Source organism: Carassius gibelio, chromosome B9, assembly GCF_023724105.1.
Source record: "Carassius gibelio isolate Cgi1373 ecotype wild population from Czech Republic chromosome B9, carGib1.2-hapl.c, whole genome shotgun sequence".
Lineage (NCBI taxonomy): Eukaryota > Metazoa > Chordata > Actinopteri > Cypriniformes > Cyprinidae > Carassius > Carassius gibelio.
This window is the reverse complement of record NC_068404.1, coordinates 20077758-20096204: the sequence shown is the minus strand read 5'-3', so window position 1 is coordinate 20096204 and position 18447 is coordinate 20077758. Positions and strand designations below refer to the sequence as shown.

The 18447-nt window shown below is 37.1% G+C and overlaps 2 protein-coding genes across 3 annotated transcripts; one reads left to right on the top strand and one right to left on the bottom strand.

Annotated features, from left to right (window-relative positions):
- Positions 1-36: 36 nt before the first annotated feature.
- Positions 37-14081, bottom strand: LOC127965299 (mediator of RNA polymerase II transcription subunit 14). Of its 2 annotated transcripts, XM_052566056.1 has the most exons (30): positions 13483-14081; positions 12917-12943; positions 12461-12566; positions 12199-12372; positions 11981-12110; positions 11732-11860; positions 10757-10864; positions 10319-10451; positions 10082-10232; positions 9523-9634; positions 9196-9321; positions 9036-9114; positions 8801-8960; positions 8522-8716; positions 8145-8279; positions 7971-8047; positions 6809-6969; positions 6577-6723; positions 6091-6182; positions 5834-5986; positions 5387-5656; positions 4937-5150; positions 4432-4557; positions 3246-3428; positions 2210-2436; positions 1926-2105; positions 1581-1688; positions 1256-1381; positions 841-1030; positions 37-704 (listed from the first exon to the last, which is right to left on the bottom strand). In XM_052566056.1, exons 1-30 carry the CDS (start codon positions 13650-13652, stop codon positions 634-636), a joined length of 4260 nt encoding a protein of 1419 aa, XP_052422016.1. In that variant the 5' UTR covers positions 13653-14081; the 3' UTR covers positions 37-633. The 2 variants fall into 2 exon arrangements, with proteins under 2 accessions (XP_052422016.1, XP_052422017.1); XM_052566057.1 differs by lacking the exon at positions 4432-4557 and having other exon boundaries at positions 13483-13884.
- A 779-nt stretch (positions 14082-14860) lies between these two features.
- LOC127965564 (growth hormone-regulated TBC protein 1-A-like) lies at positions 14861-18440 on the top strand. The gene is made up of 8 exons (XM_052566388.1): positions 14861-15028; positions 15332-15483; positions 15565-15723; positions 15833-15957; positions 16234-16330; positions 16971-17143; positions 17295-17480; positions 17571-18440. Exons 1-8 carry the CDS (start codon positions 14955-14957, stop codon positions 17655-17657), a joined length of 1053 nt encoding a protein of 350 aa, XP_052422348.1. The 5' UTR covers positions 14861-14954; the 3' UTR covers positions 17658-18440.
- The last annotated feature ends 7 nt before the right edge of the window (positions 18441-18447 follow it).

Here is an 18447-nt window from a genome sequence, read left to right as displayed (position 1 = left end):
ATATATTTAATTTCACTTAATCAAACAAACAAGGAGTTATTAATGAAAGGATGAACCCACTTTCAATGTTTATTAAATAGTAATAAACAGAGACAAGAAAAATCTTAGACCTTTTCCATGATTCCAATGAATGACAATAAAACACTGCTAATTTAGAAGGTTTGTCACGCATATTTAAAGTGACAGGTATACTAAGAAATCAAAGTAATGCAATCAAAGAAAAAAAAAAACATTTAAATAGTGTGCTGATAAAGAAAACATCAAAACGTACACAGTATTGATATCTTGTATTACAAAAATGACAAGAATTTTTCTGCAAAGTTTCAAATAAAAAAATACAGCTGTAGTTAAACATTTTTTCTATCACAATCATTTCCTTAGGAAGTGCATCTGAAAAAAAAAATCGGTTAGCATAACTTTGCAGAGCAATTTTTAAAAAAGAAATCCTGCTTGTCACAATTATTAATTTACATGCTTCATAATACAATTAAAAAAAAAGTTCCATCATATTTCTGCTCCCTTTTATGACAATATGATACACCAGCAGAAGAGTCCATTGGCTGCAGCAGAAAACCTGAATTTCCCTTGAGTTATTTACTAAACGTCTGGAGAAGTTTCCTATGAGACAACAAGTTATGGCCTTCCAGGGTTCATAGTGAGATTAGCCATGAGCTCATGAACCGCTGCAAATATTGTGCACTCTCCTGTAAAAAACAAAAAAGGCTAGCATTAATATTGAAATGCAAATACAGAAACAAAATGTTAAATATCTGATTAATATTATATACTGATTGCCATATCAATTTAAAAATTCACATTAAACAAAAGAGATGTGTGAACCTTGTCGTGGTGGATGGTGCTCATTGAACCTCCTGAGGATGGAGCTGACCATCAGGGCCGCGGCTCCCGAGGAGCTGTGCTGGCGGGGGATATCAGCCTGCTGGGTCAGTCCAGTAGCCATGTCATACACAATAGGCACTATGATGCTGGTGGGCTCCTGGGGTACCGGTAGCCTCTGGGTCAGCTGGAGCTGTAAAAGAGTATCACTTCAAGTTATTACACGATAGGAATCCATTGTAAACTTAAACCACGGATCAAATCAAAGTTGCTATGTGTACAATGCCCGGAATATTAGTGCAATAATGAGAATTCAGGACACGGTTATGTATGGTGAAATAGTATTTTATCTACTGAGAATTGGTTGTATGGTAAAAGGGGACATTGGAAACCAGAAAGGAGTGGTTGAAGCACTTACAAAGAAGAGCATCTTGGTCTTAAGCACCACAGCAATGGTTCCTGGTGGGGCAATGGGAGGAGCGCTGGGTGGGATGGTCAGACAGAACTGCACATTCCAATTCAGCTGGGCCGCTTGGTCTGGGAACTGGAGGAAAAATGATGGGCCAGCGAGTCAAAAGAACAGCATGTATTTGAGATCTTTACTGTCCCTTTTGACCATATTAACATATCCTTACAAAAGAAAAATATCAATTTAAAATATAATTGGCCCCAAACTTTTGAAACATGGTGTATGCTTGCACAAGGGCAAAAAAGTCAAATTAAATAAACATGAATGTGCTTACCAACTCCAGTTTCATGATGCGAACACAGTCTCTGAGTATGTTGGTTGGAGCCCCCAACAGCTTTGTAAAGGCATTTAGTGTGTTGTATTTAAAGGGTGGTCCAGCAACCTAAGGTTTAAGTAAAAGAAAATGAGTTGCATTTGCATAACTGCACAATACCGGACTTGATGGCATTGCCAAAGAAAGCCACTGAGTGAACTGATTTGCTTTAAAAAAAAAAAAAGCACAGCTAATTGCACTAAGCAGAATAGCAAAGATAAGCATTTTCAAAAGTTTTAAGTTTTAAACAGGTAGACATTAGCCCAGTGTTGTTAAATCAGGACCATTCTAAAGTTAATTTCTTACCCTGGTCTCAAAGAACTTCTCCAGGACCTGCAGCTCCTCCTGCGACCAGGGTCCAGTGTTTTCTGGTGTGACTTTCAGCTGCAGAGTCTGGTAGGTTTTGGGGTTGAGAGCCACTCTACATTTAAGCACTTCTGTCTTAAACATGATAACGCCTGGCTCGTTGGAGTTCACAATAGTGAGCTGTGAAGAGAAGGTAATCGAGAGTCATGCAAATACAGTGTGTAAGCAGAATCATATCAATCTGACGGGTTAAATGATGTGGTTGTTAACAGTTTCTGACTCACATTGGGCTCTAACTGTATGATCCTCTGTAGGTGCCGCCTCATGATGACAGAGCCCAGGAAGCGCTCCAGAGGTGAGCACAGGTAGCTGCCCGCCAGCCCTGGCACCGGGCATGGCATGGGTGATGGCAGAAGCAGGACATGTAATTTGCTGTGGGTGAGGATGGTGGGAATAGAAGCGGCCCAGGACCGCTGTGGCAGTTTACGGGGCGGGGGCATTGCCTGTGAACCTATACACACAAACACACACAGTGACCGACTGATAAAATTCAATTACTGCTTAATGTAGTAATGTGAAATGTAAATAACGTAAATTCTCTCATTTACACTACTTTTTCTACAAGAAATGTGTAGTTTTACTAAATAAGGATACATTAAACTGATAAAATGTGACAAAGACAATATTACAAAAGATTTCATTTTTTTTTCACTAATTTTCTATTAATCTCGAATCCTAAACCTGTATCATGGTTTACAGAAATATATTAAGCACCACAACTACTTTCAATATGATAAGAAAAAATGTTTATTGATCACCAGATCAGTATATTAGAAATATTTCTAAAGGAAGTGACACTGATGGAGTTATGTCTGCTGAAAATTCTGCCTTGCCATATCAGGTATAAACAATATTTCATTTAATTATTCATTTATTAAAATAAGCTAATTTGAATAGCAATATTGTGCAATATTACTGTTTTACCCTGGTGAGTATTACGGACTTCTTTTTAGAAACATAAAAAAAAAAAATTTGACCAGTAGTGTACATCAAAGCAAGGACAAACTACGTAATTATCAGGTTAATCGCACAGAAATTGTAAAAAAAAAGTCCAGGTACTATTTAACCCCAAATTCAATGCAATGCAAAACCCCATCAAGGTATTTTGCATTGCGATAAAGACAATCAAAAAGAACAACTGACTGCAATTTAATAATTATAAATAAAGTGGGAAAATATGTATATTTAAAAAATATAATAAGCAAATGGTTTTAATATGTTCTGATAACATGGATCTGTCTTTAGACTCTCTGGACTTACTGGTACCAGCTCGAGGGGAGTGGGATGGATCTGGAATGGGTGAGTGCAAAGAAGGGTTGCCTGGTGACATGCCAGGGATTCGGGCCCCTGGGGAGGGTCCAGACACCTGGGGAGAACCTGGCCATGGACCGACCCTTGGGCTGGCGGACACCATCGTGTATGGTGAACTGGGGTCAAGAGTTCCTGCAATACAAATCAAAGACATTTGGATGGTAACTTGGAGTTTCCATCGATGTACACAGTTTTCAGTCCATGGCAGTAACAGTACTTGATACAACCCACCAAAAACACACATATCCTTACTGCAAAGTCTGAGCTGCTTCAACAACAACCAACAATAATGATTTCGAATGATTAGAACAAGGCAAAGAGATTTAAACCAATGACGCTGATTCAGTTTCACATGATTTCAACTGCACACCAATTAAGATATTTTGAAGCATAAAAATATTCTGAATCATGGCATACTGTGACTAATCTGAGATAACTGACAATTCTGTACAAAAATACACTATAATTCAAAAGTTTGGGGTCAGTAAGATTATTAAAAAAAAATATATATATATATATATATGTTGTAAAGACAATTATATTACGAAAACATTTCAACTTTTCAAAATCATCATGGTTTTAACTTTACTTTCTTGCACAAAAACAGCAGGATTTCTGAATGATCATAAGACACTGAAGGCTGAAGTAATGGCTGGCCACCACAGCAATAAATTTAATTGTAACAATATTAAAATAGCAAACATTTTAATTGAAATATTTTACAATATCACTGTTTTTACTTTATTTTTGACCAAATAAATGCAACCTTTGTGAGCATAAGAGACCTCATACAGACCCCAAAATTGTCAAATATAATTTTACAAACACAAAAATAAGATAAAAGCCAGGGTAAATCCCAGTACCATGTTTTACTTTGTTTTTATCTTGCATATAATCATGCACATGATTCTGAAATTTTGTTTTCCCAGTCCCACCAGTCAAAGAAACACAAAGAATCAAAAAAAGCAAGTGCTCATTTAGGCTTTTAGATTACATCCACCACGTGCAAAGTCGATAGTGAGAAGCAAATCAGATGTCTTTCACTAGTCCATCAGAGACTGAAAGCCCTGCACCGCAGAGGTAGAAAAGAAAACCAATCAACAAAGCCCTGGATCCAGGCCTCCCTTGCACTTACCATGTGGGCTAGCAAAGTTGGAGGTCTGCCCCATAGAAATGCCCAGAGAGGAAGGAGAAGGGGTGGGCCCAAAGGGAGAAGGGGCCCGCAGAGCTCCGCTAGGGGAATTGGCTGCGTGGATGTTCCCTGCACACAATTAACCAATCATTGGCCTCATCAACATCTGACAAGAGCATGTCGCTCCCGTTCCTGCACGCTCACTTTCACACGCTGCAGCCAAAGCGGGACAAGAGCTGCAGACCCCGAATGGAGATGAGTGGACGACTGTGGCCATGCTTCTTCATGAAGATGCACGGTGATGGTGTCATCAAACACAGACTGAACGATAAAAGCATGCATACCAACAGACAGGAAGAGCTGGTGGGACGCTTTTGCAATAAGTGGGACACCAATGAGAATGTTTCCTTTCGTTTGGTTTCCCTGACTACTCCACGGTGGCATGATCAGGACGGCACAGGAAGCAAAATGACAGCATTTGACATGATAGAGACACATATTTATATACCTGGAGACTGTGTTATCATGGACGGTGAGGGGGGCACATGGTACGGGTTGGGGGGCGATGTTAGGGGTGGATAAACCCCTCTGCCTGGAGGCTGCGTCTGGGTGAGGGACATGAAGGTGTCTTCCATGCTTATCGGGGAGGGAGGGTTGTCATCTTCATTGACCGAGCGTCTGCGGGCGTCTTGGTTACTATCCACAAACATGTTCAAGAACGTCTGGGGAAAATCATTGACAAGTGACAATTACACCCATGCACAACAACAGTTAAAGGGACAGTCCAAACAAAATTACATTTCTGTCACCATTTACGAACCTTTACATTCTTCTGTGGAACATTAAAGAAGATATTTTAAAGTATGCTGGTAAGCCAACTGTTATGTTTGAAATGACAAGGCAGTGAGTAAATGGTTTAGACGGAATTATACAAAATTCTTTTTTTTGCTCCACCCACCTTTAGTCCTGGGGCAGGGTAGAAACCCTCAACTATCTTGGTGTTGTCAAAAAGACTATAGGCCCCGTCACGGATGGCCACCACACCTCTGCTACGGCAGTAGATGTCAATGCAGTACATGTTGCGGAAGGCCAGACGGATGTGAGTTGGCGACTGGGGCAGGATGGAGAAGCACTGGTACGCTGTATTGGTCCTTTGGGTGAGGCCCAGCATAGGCACTGTGGGTAGCTTGTTGATGGCATTTAGAGGAGCTTGAGTGTCTGAGAGGACCTGAGAGCAGACAAGTATGTGAGAATACTTCCAGCATCTAGTAATGACCTAGCAATATCTATGCTGATAGATATTAACTCAAGTACTAATAATAAAACTACAGATTACAGTTCATACACCAGTAACCGCTTGGATTCTAGTAAGTAAATGAGGTATGATGAGCAAGGCTCTAGATACCTGTAGAAGTTGTACTACATTGGGTGTCTTGTTGAACATCTCTTGAAGTTGGTGGAGAATTATGTTGTGACAGTTGCTACAGCCTGAATTGGGCCCCACAGTCCCCAGGGCCAGATGATAACGCTGAGATGCAGAGTTCCACTGTATCGTCACCTGAAAAAACAGGATTCAACTTGTAGTGAATGAAGCTAAATCACTAAATAAAGGAATTAAAGGCATTAAACATCTGTATTTTAACAAGGTGAGAAGGTTTGTACCGAGCTGCCTTTGGTGCTGCCATAACATAGAACCAGCTTCCGATAATTGTACAGCCGTATCTCTGAGAAAAGGCTCAAATAGGAGGGCATTTCTGGAAAACAGAGATCATTAATTAATTACAAGAAATGCAAGTTCTTCAAACCATTCATAAGCCAAGTATTTTCTCATACTAACATTGGGGTTGGTAAAAAAAAAAATTTTTATGAAAGAAGTCTCGTAAGCTCACAAGTCTGCATTTATTTGATAAAAACACAGTAAAACAACAATATTGTGAAATATTATTACAATTAAAAGAACAAGGATTCTATTTAAATATATTGTAAAACAGAATGTATTCCTGTGAAGGAATTGAAAACTGATGCAATAATGTATTAGTTTTAACGTACTATGGCATCAAAGGAATACAAATCATAGCTGGTCAACAATTAAAACTCAAATTAAAATGGAAGAGATGTGATTTACCTCGTTAGAACAGATGTACCTACCAGGTAAAGCGCGTGAGAACTCCAGCACACATTCATAAAGCTGACTAATGCTGTTCCAGTCGTTCAAGAACATCTCCACCACCTTCCTGCCACCCACCGGCTCCGAAAGGGGATTCTCATAGGTCAGGTAGACATGCCGCGTGAAAGCTGAATTGAAACAGACAGAAAATATTGTAGAAGACACACACATTATTGTTTTGAAAGCTGTTCGATGATAATTAACTGTCTTTACCTTGTTCTTTGTTGGCTGTGCTGTTGAGTGGACAACTGGAGAAAACCAATTCTGCCACCCAGGTGCGATTATTCCGGCCCTGCAGTCTGAACGTACAGTCCAGCAGGGAGCGCTCTAGAGCTTTCCTCGTTTCCTCACTCACTCCCTTACAAGGTGGAACTCTGAGAGAGAGAGAGAGAGAGAGAGAGAGAGAGAGAAGAAAAACATTTAGTTAACTACTGCCAGAAGTTTAAGTCCGTAAGATGTTTTTAATGATTTTGAAAGAGGTCTTTTATCCTCCCCACGGTTGCATTAATTTGATAAAAAATTTACAAATCAGCAATTTGTTACATATTTTGTATATTAATATTATGTTTTAACATTTTAAAATACAATTTATCACTTTGATGTCAAAGCTGAATTTTCGGTGTCACATGATCCTGCAGAAAGCATTCTAATATTCATATTCTAATATTTGATACTCAAAAAACATTTCTTATTATTTTCAACATTTAAAACAGACAGATTCTTTAATGAATAGAAAGTTTCAAAGAACAAGAATTTATTTATATGAATTAGAGATATTTTGTAACATCATAAACATCTTTCTTTATCAAATAAAGGGATATTTCACCCAAAATTTGTGGCCATTTTAGAGAGTATCACATTCAAAAATAACATATAGGCCTACAATGTATGTACCCAGATACGTTGTTTATGCTTTAATCTGAGTATAAACAACATATCCACTTACATATGGTGCATACGGTGTGTACATATGTGATACTCTCCAAAACGGCGCTATAGGGTGAAGCGGAGGAGATGAATTTGAATCAAAAGTTATTATCTTTGATTTCTTTGCACACTAAAAGTATTCTCATAGCTTGGTAAAAGCCTGACCCTTTCTGAGCCTCGATTGTGTAAGAATCCTTGCTGTCTATGGGAGGGTCAGAAATATCTTGGATTTCATCAAAAATATCTTAATTTGGGTTCCAAAGGTCTTACAGGTTTGGGACGACATGAGGGGGAGTAATTAATGACAATTTCCATTTTTGGGTGAACTATCCCTTTAAATGTGTCCTTGCTGAATAAAAGTATTAGGTAGATATGCATCTATCATATGTGCCAGTCTGGTTTATTAACTTCAGAGACGCTTGTATTGGAAACCAGAGATAAATCTTACTTCAGAATACGTATGGCGTGGCTACAGCCGTCTCCTTCGACCTGAACCCCCTGGTGAGGAATCTCCATATTGGACAACTGCGAACACAATAACACAAAATGTGACTTTTTCAACTAATAGCTTATAAAAAAAATCTAATGTTTAGGCTTTAATCATCTTATGAATATGCAGTACCTCACAGCGTAATCCGATGAGGGGCATGTTGGTGTCACACATGGCTACCAAGTGGGCCAGCTCCTTATTGAAGGCACACATCTCTCCTGACCTCTTGGGCTTCTTCGGTTCAATGGCACTTTGCTCTCCTGACAACTATGGCGTGACCAAAACAATACATCATTATATACAATAAAAAAAGCTTAAAGCCACAAAAGAAAATATGTTTTCATCAGAAAACGGAGTTATGACGTTTCAAATTTTCGGAGAAAAAATTATTAAAAATGAATCGTTCACAATAATATAAAAATCAGGCAATTAGAAACCCTTTTAAATACAACACAAAGTGGTAACAAATGTCACACATTAACTTCAGTATATTCTGTTGAGTATCCCACCTTTCTCTTGGACCCAGGACGAGCAATTCGTCCTGATGAAATGTCCTGCACAAGCTCCTCCAGGTTGGGCTTAAACTGCTGCAGCAGCAGAGCAGAAGGAAGCCCATCCTCACTCTCAGTCTGACTCACAGACAGGAAGTAGTACTTATACTGGAGCTCTGTCAGATTGTTGGACACATCGAACATCTCCACCACCTGAGAAAGATGAGAGAGTTCATTCAATGTTTAATGTGTACACAAAAACCTTTATCTGTGAGATAAATACATTAAAGTATTTACAATATAGTACTGTGGGAGGCGAGTGAGTTTGATGAAGAGGCGATGTTTTGACAGGTTGCCCACAGGATGCGTGGTTAAGTTAGATAGGTGGAGAGTGTCTGTGCACAGTGTGGGAAGGTGTTTCACAGACTGTCGACATCTCTGCTCGCCCAACCAGAATCTGTTAAAAACATAATCTATTATCATCACTGTCACAACATGAAACGCATTAAGAACAGGCAGCTTGACTGCTTACTTTAGCTGCTGGATCCATGTGACGATGCGCTTCATATCATCATTAATATTCTTCTCAAGGTCGTCTAACATTGACTGATCTGGAAATAGATAAGCAAGGCAAGTTAAGTAGTTGATTTGTTCAACTATTCTGATGTGCATCCAGTGGATATGTGACTTACCAACTCCATAGAGCATTGGCTGAAACGTTCCTGAATGCAAATCAACAAATATATGGAGGCACTCAGATCGGCCGCAGGGCTCCAGGATTGGGATGACTAGTGTGGGCAGTGCTGTCTCTATGAAGGCTGAAGAATAAACACACAAAATCAATCAAATTTTTTTTTTTGCTTCCCTACAAAATATAACAGGTATCCTCTCGTAATTTATTGCTTAATTATTGTAAATCAATTTAGTAACCAAGAACAGCAAATCACTATATCGCCATTATTAAAAAAACACACAAAGCACAAGAATGGTCAAGATCACTTGCGGTGTAAAATACTCACAGTTATCACTAGCGTTGCTACTTTTTAGGATAGCTTTGAGTTCTTGCAGTTTCTGATGCGAGCGGGCATGTACACTATCGATCAAAAGCTTTTCAACTGAGAGATGATCGATCTGAAAGAACAGCCCACAAACAGACATGATGAACTTTCATCTTCAGTTCTTACACACTAGCATTCAAAATTTGGGGTTGGCCAGATTTTTTTTATCATTTTGTTGAAAGAAGCTATACTTATTGAGAAGCCATTACTCCAGTCTTCAGTGCTGATTCTGTGCTCAAGAAACATTTCTTATTACCATCAGTGTTGATACAGTTGTGCTGCTTAATGTTTTGGTAGAAACTGTGATACATTTGAAATAAATAAGAATGAAAAGGTAAAAAGAACAGCATTTATTTACATTTTCTATAACATTAGAAATGTCTCTACTGTAACTTTTGATTAAATTGATGCATCCCCAAATTTTGAATGGTCGTGTATATTATCATCAAAGAAAAGCCCATACATTGATCATCATTATGGGACTATCAATGCAGAGAGTATATTAACCAATGATACTCACCCTCATGGCTCTTTCCATTAATCTGGAATCACAGGCAGGGAGTGGAGGCTCATGGGAGATCTGTAGTGGCTTGGATCCATCAGTCTCATCAATTCTGATGGTGACCTTGTGCACCGGTGCAGTGCCAGTCTTTCTACCCAGGACCTGTTGACTGCAAGGCAAGAATCATGAGATGCAAAACCAAAAGAGAAAATTTCAAGAAATCTCATCAGCAAATTGGCAAATTTTGAATCGTACTTCCAGACAGACAACGTAAGGCACTTGGCAGGGAGGTAGCGCTCGACCTGCACTAGATCACCCCAGCGCTCTCTGATCAACATCAGAGTCTGGGAGTGTAACACCTCCAGCTGTAGTGAAAGACAAAACGAGTCTGATACCAATCATTAAGGAAACTGTTTTGACTGAACACTCTTTGTTACTGTATCTTTTTGGAAAACTAAATTTCTTCTTCATAGTTATGTTGACATGACAATTATTATAAAAGTATGTAAAATAGTAGTAAAAAAGGGAGTAGTTGTATCTAAACTAACTACTGTAGTAGTGCATTGCAAAATATATGGGCTGGTAAAACAAAAGCTATGCATTTAACCCCAAGCCGGGACTGTTAACTGAGCAACCTTTAAAATCTTCTACTAAAACGAAGAAACCAAACTTAGTCTTGATCTGAAAGGATACGGAGGCAGTTGTACATGTCCTGAAGAGGCTTGTCATCTCCAAACAGTCGGGACTGCACCAACTCGTGGATATAATTCACCTGCATGCTGTGGACCAATGCCCGTCCATCTGCATTAATTATATAGAAATATTTATTATTTATTATAGTAATTTATTCATCCATTTATGAATAACTATGAAATATATTTTATGCATATAAATTAAAAACATGCACTCTGATTCAAAAGTTATTTTTTAAAGAAATAATATTATTTCGAAAGGTTGCATTAAACGGATCAAAAGTGATGGTAAAAGGCTTTTACAGTGTTACAAAAGATTTGTCAAATAAATGCTGCTCTTTTTTTTCTATACATCAAAGCACCCAGGAAAAAAAAGTATCACAGTTTCCACAACAATATTAAGCAGCACAGCCTTTAATAATAATTAAACATTTCTAAGCACCAAATTTGCATATTAGAATGATTTCTGAAGGATCATGTGACACTGATGACTAGAGTATTTGGCTGCTAAAAATTATTTTTTTTAAAAATCTTCAATAAAGAAATAAAATTACAAATATATTAACACAAATCAGATATTTAAAATTTTAATATTTCATAATGATGGTCTTGTTGAAACTTTTTAAAAATCTTATCGTCCCCAAACTTTTGAACAGTAAATAAAATATGTAAAAATATATTTATATTTTTTATAGTAGTATATATTTATTTAATGCAATTTCAGCATCTTATGCTATTTTCATGGCAAAAACAATTAAAAATACAAGTTATAAAACACAATACAAGTATAACAAATACAATAAAAAACAGCAAACAAACAAACACAACGTTTTTTTTTATTTACTTATGATAAATTTTTTACAACTTTTTCATTGTTTTTTTATATAAATTTAAATAAAATGTATGGAAAACAACGGAACATACACAGGGGTTCCATCATATCTTATTTCTTCTGTCTTACTATTACCCATCTTACCTCCAGTTCCCTTGTCTTCGACGAGAATCTCTAGTTTAAGAAGTCTCCAAGGGATGTCAGGATCATCCCCCATCACTGTCAGTGTGGCTTCAAATTCCCCCTCAACTCGAAACTTCACTCGCCCATTGGCTTCACACAAGTAAGATCATTCATAATTAAAACAAAATTACAGAATGAAATGTTTAGAAACATACTTATTACAGGGCAGAATACGTCTTCGCCGGTCGATGTGTGGAGCTTGGGACTTACCCACAGTTAAGTTGGCCAGCTGTGGTGGCAAGTCAGTGGTGACTAGTCTGTGTCGCAGGATTTGATTGAGCTGATTTAGCGTTGTCTGCTTTTCTGCTTTGGTTATAGGGTCAGGAGGAATAATTTTGTCCTGTAAAAAAAAAAACACCACCATTGCTGTCCATTTCTCATTTATAATATCCACTTTAAGCTCTTGAAAGCTGTGTTTGACTACTCACTCGGATACAGGTGGGCAGACGTGGATAAGACCCTGTGGTCAACACATCAATGGCGAAAGGGATGGCAAAACTAGGCAAACGTGCATGCACCAGGGCGTCCCTGGCCAGTGATGCCAGTCGATCAGCCGTGTCAACAAATAAATATGCTTGTTGATCCAGAAACGATGAGATCATCTGCAATCAGAACGAAGAATGAGTACTACCTCAACAAGAATGAAGATGACTAGAAGACTGGAAGTGCGAAATACCATAAATCACATACCGCACATTTCTCCACCTTCCCAGCATTACTTGCCCATTTCACAAGAGCAAGCAGACGCACGAAGAGCTGCCGTGTCCGACTGGCAAACTGAACAATTTCAATTTTCCTGTAAGAGAGGACATGACCAGTCACATTCATACGCAAGCAAAATCTATCTCACGTTATCTGTCTTTTAGAAGCCAAGGACCCTCAAATACTGCGATGGACCCCCAACCTAAAACTTGAAAAGTCATCTATACTAGACCTAATTTGTATTTTTTTAAAAATTCATGTTATAAATATGTCTAAAATATTACATATATATATATATATATTTTTTTTTTTTTTTTATTCATTCACTTACTCATTTATCTAGGTAAATAAATAGATAAATAAAAAGTAAACATTTATTTGGTGTAACAAATATAACACTCATGTTTTTGAGAATCTGAGTGAAGATCCATGGCAGTTTCTTACCTTTCCATGTCTGTTTTTCGAGGAAGTCTGTGAAAATCATAAAGATACGGTTAAATAATATCAAATGACAGCACAAAACATTTTACATCTTACATCTAGAAGACTTAAAATAACAGATCCATAAAGGCAACAGAACAAGAAAATGTGCTCATCTTTATTTAAGCTTGTATTGTAATAACAATACTGTATTGATAATAACAATAATGTATTGATAAAACATAAGACCTGTCTCATCCACTATATCCACCATAAATTCACCTAGGCTGCTATAAGCAGACCATTCAAATACATTAGCTTTAAGTTCAAATATTACTTCACCCTGACAAATTTTACACGGTTAACCAAATAAACATTTACATAGCCAGGTAAGAAGTCATACAAGGCTCAGGGAGAGTTACATCAACATCCCCACAATTTATATACCCTCATATAATCTCTACCAACTTAAAATCAAGATGAATAAATGACCTGACAAGGTCTGCAAAGTAAAACATCTGTCAAGGAAACATATGGCCAGTGCTGAACTAAATCTGCTTGATTACAGCATGCCTGAGCACCAAACTCACAGCTCAGCCAGGAGAGTGATCTCATGGTAGGTTCTCTGCAGCAGGAACTCGATCAGGAGGCTCAGTCGGACCCCTTGAGTGGCCGGGGCTCCCGGAGGAGGCTGCGGGGTTGAGCTCGGACCCCCGACGGGGACCAGCTGCCCGTCCGAACCGATCTGAACTGGAGCCATCTTCAAATACAGCGGGAGCGATGAACGGCCACGGGTCCGACCCTTACCACTCGCGTTTACTGCAAACGAGTTTATAGAGAGAATATTATCACACGTTCGTCCTAATGTTTATAGGCGGCGGAAACCATTTCAACCCATGGAGAAAAGAGGAAATGAGTGTGAGATGTAAAATGTGGAGAGATGGAGCCCCGCCATCAGCGAAGCTGAAGCAGGAAACAAAACTCTTCTTTCCCTAAATGGCGCTGGATAAATTATTTAAAATAAAAGTCTGAAAGCCAAAAACGGGATTTAAAAGGATTACATTAGTTTTTTTCACGTTTTATTTCTTCTTTCACAGTACATAAACACGTAAGACTTCATTAAAAAAACATTTTGTCTGTACGTGGAGTAAAATAACAGTTTAAGCGACAGAAGTTGCTGGAAAAGGAAAGCCTAGGAGACCTTTATTTTGCCAAGGTAACGTAAACGACCGGACAGAGAATATCCGGTTTGGAATTTCTTGTAATACATCAAGCATGACAAAGTAAAACTAGTTTTAAAAAACTCATTTTATGAAATGTATGCTAATCATTTTTCTCAAACAACGATATTATTATTATTATTATTATTATTATTATTATTATTATTATTATTATTATTATTATTATGAACAGGATTTCTGAAAACTAAATATCATATCGAGAACAAAAATTAAAATTAAAATTAAATACTTTGCCAAAATAATAATGATATGTACCAAACCCACATTTATTAAAATGTTTTAAATGCTATTTTTGCATGCAGTTATATTTATGTATCTAATCAGTATTGGTTGGTTAATGTAGTCAAAAGCGAAACAAAGTGATAAATATTGGTGTAACAGTAAATAAATAATAAATAATTTATAATATAAAATATGAGTCTACATATTTATTTTAATTGTTGTAACATAATTTATTTAAAAACGAATATAATCATAGCCTGTAATATAATTATAATATAATCATATAATTTAATTAATAATATAATAACAGGGTTGGCCTTTGCCCAGTATTTTCGTTGCTTTCCAAACATCCAATCAGGTGCTTGGAAGTTTACAGTAGATCAAGTAAACTGCATAAATTATTTGAACCTACAGACCTAAGTTTCCATATTAATATTCAAAACAAACATTTAAAATGCCTAAAACGTCGAGTTAAAATAATAGACATAAGATAACTTCACGCTATAAAATCAGTCAGGTAAAATGAAAAATGTGCATATGCCAGGTTTGAGTGTAGAGAGGAGGAGTTTATATAAACAGCTCAGCTCAGTTAGAGACCGATGGAAGAACATACGCAGAACATGGAGAATCACTTTAATGATTCCGCCAGTTCAGACAGCAACGACTGCCAGAGGTATGAATCTGACTTTATATTACTATGAAGAAGTGACATTACTTATAAAAGACAAATCACTATTATGGATAGTGGAAGGGTCACCACGAGTTGGTCCAAAACACCTGCGCGTCAGGTGATGTTTGCGTCAGTGTCAATATGAACACTTAAACAAGTAGAAGACATTTCAGAAAATGTCACGTAAAAATATAACGAACTCGTCTTTGCTTCATAATGTTATGGTATTTCTAATAAAGTTTCTGTTATTATTCTTTAACAGTATTCCCACAAGACTTTAAAACGAGTCTTTAAATATGTTTCTAGGGTAGACCAATATGGATTTGAGAGAGCGGAAGATTTCAACTATGAATCCTATGAGGACTTTATGTCCAGGCATTTAGCTGTTGTCACTAGAAGGTCAAAGAAGTGGACGAAACTTTTGCAGGGCACTGTAAAAGTTGAGAAAAACATAAAAGGTAGGCATTATTTATATTGAATCGACACATGAAAGATAAAGAAAGTTTTTCACTTTTTAAAGCTGTCATTTGTGTTTGCAGTGAAGCGATATGTGAGGAAAGGGGTTCCATGTGAACATCGTACTCAGATCTGGATGGCAGCTAGTGGAGCCCAAGACCAGCTGGACAGAAATCCTGGCTACTATCATTCTCTATTAAAGGCTGAGCATGACCCTAAAATAGAAGAGGTTATACATGCTGGTAAGTTATTTCTCCAGTCATGAAACCGTGTTTTATTTAAATTTGGATTGGGTGGACATGGGACATGGGAAACAAAATATTTCTGAGATTTTATTTTTATTTTTTTCAGATATGCACAGAACCTTTCCTGACAACATTCAGTTCCGTGCCTCCTCTGAGCCATGTTTACAGAAAGCCCTGTTTAATGTACTACTGGCCTATGGATACCACAATAAGGATGTTGGTTACTGTCAGGTACTACTGTCATGTACACATGCCCTTTTACACACATGGCCACTAAAGTGTCACATGAATCCAGGATGTGTTGAAGTTCCTACTGTAGATGAGAATCTAAAACTATTGTTGTGTATATACTAGAGAATAGCCAATTATAACAAGTGAGGAAGTACGACACTCTAAACTGCTGTAATTTTGTGTTGTTTACCCTGTCAATATAATGACTGAACCTGTTGTACCCGTCTGCATTCAAATCAGTAGGCTGCTGAAATGTATCCCTTGTTGCCTTTTTAGGGAATGAACTTTATTGCTGGATACCTCCTCATCATCACCAAAGATGAAGAGAAGTCTTTCTGGTTAATGGATGCTTTAATTGGCAAGATCTTACCAGGTCGGTCACATTTACCCATTGATGTATATAACCAGGACTGCATAGGTTAATCATTCTGTTACTCAAAATGTAATTAATTGTTCCACAACCTAAAACAACTTTTTGTTTCAGATGACATCATCTAGACCTTGTGGGCAGGGAAAATAATGTTAACCAATAGCCAACTAGCTGTTTAGCCCTTGTTTTAGGCTAGTGATATATATATATAGTTAGATAGATAGATATTCTGTCATCATTTACTCACCCTCATGTCAGCAAACCATTATGGCTTTCTTCTGGAAGATAAAACAAAACATTTGAGAATTAGCTCAAAGTCAACGGTCACCTAAACTATCTGGTTACCAATATCTTGTGTTCCGCAGAAAAAAAAGAAAGTCATACAGGTTTAAAAAGGACTTGAGGGGTAGTAGATGAAGACAAAATATTTATTTATGGGTAAACCCTTCTTTTAGAACAGCAATTTCATATTTGTTAACTGTAATGTTAATGTAATAAATGCTCTGCAAAGTTAATGATAGTTTTGAAGTGCTCAAATCACCCCACCACAAACATCTGAATAAGTTCTAATATTTAAAAATTATGAATTCATAATCATTTCCATTCTGTATCATGTTCCACATATGTTTATGTTTTTATCTAGACTATTACACACCAACAATGCTGGGGCTTCAAATGGATCAAGAGGTGCTTGGAGAGTTTGTCAGGATGAAGGTTCCTGCTGTCTGGCAGGTCATGAATAGACACAATGTAATGTGGACCCTGGTGGTTTCACGCTGGTTCATCTGCCTGTATGTGGACATACTTCCTGTAGAGGTGAGGAATTCAGAATTCAGTGGTAAGCTTTGCAGCCACTGAATTCGTACAATTTTAAAATCTTATGAAATTACTAGATGGTTTTACGTAGCATAAGTAGTTTGTAATGCCAATATTGAATGTAAAGATTGGTAGCCGTGTGTTTTCTCAGACAGTGCTGAGAATATGGGACTGCCTGTTTTACGAGGGATCCAAGATCCTGTTCAGAGTGGCTTTGACGATGATTCGTCACAATGAGAACCTCATCTCACAGGCACAGAGTCTCTCAGAAATCTGCGAACGCTTCAAACAGATCACTCATGGGGAGTACGTAGAGGACTGCCATACATTCATGCAGGTAAATTATGTGTGTGCTGTTTATTCATTAACTAATCTAATACTGACAGACCTCTTTATAATGATGTGTTTGTTTGTCGTCTCCCTTCAGAAAATCTTTATGGAGCCCGGAGGTCTCTCTACAGCAACAATTACTAAACTCAGGAAGATGTGCAGGAATCGCATTACTTCTGCTTGAACATGAAATACAGTTCTGCATGTTCAGCATGTGAGATGAGAATCTATTACTTAATGTGTGGAAAAACTTTATGGTATGTTAAGATTTTATATGCATATTTTAAACAAAATGAAAGGGATACACTACCTTTCAAAAGTTTGGGGTCAGTAAGATTATTATTATTATTTTTTAATATGTCTCTGATGATTACCAAGTCTGCATTTATTTGATCAAAATACAAAAAAACAGTAACATTGTAAAATATAATATACAATTTAAAATTATGTTTTCTATTTTTATAGAAACATTTAAAGATGCAATTTATCCATGTGATGGCAAAAGCTTCAGTGTCACAGGAGCTTTTAGAAATCATTTTAATTTTCTGATTTGGTGTTTTCATGGATCGTAATCTTTCATGGATACCGTGCTAAATGTTGTTTTATTGATGGAAAATCAAGAAAGCATTTATTGAATGCTTTTGTAACATATATTAAATGTGACTTTTGATCAATTTAATGTGTCGATGCTTAATAAAAGTATTCATTTTCCAAAAGATTTTAATGACCCCAACCCTTTGAACAGTAGTTCACCCCCCCAAAAATTTTTATCATTAACTGGAGGCATGCCGTTCCAAACCTGTATGATCTGTAACCTACTGATATTTACTGGTACCTACTGGTAGATATTTAGAATTTTCATTGAGTAAACAATCTAAGAGGTATTCACTTCTTTCCTTTTTTTTTTTTTACTAATAGCAATCAGTTTTTTGTTATAAAAATGTTTTAACTAAATAAAGATAATTAACAAGCAA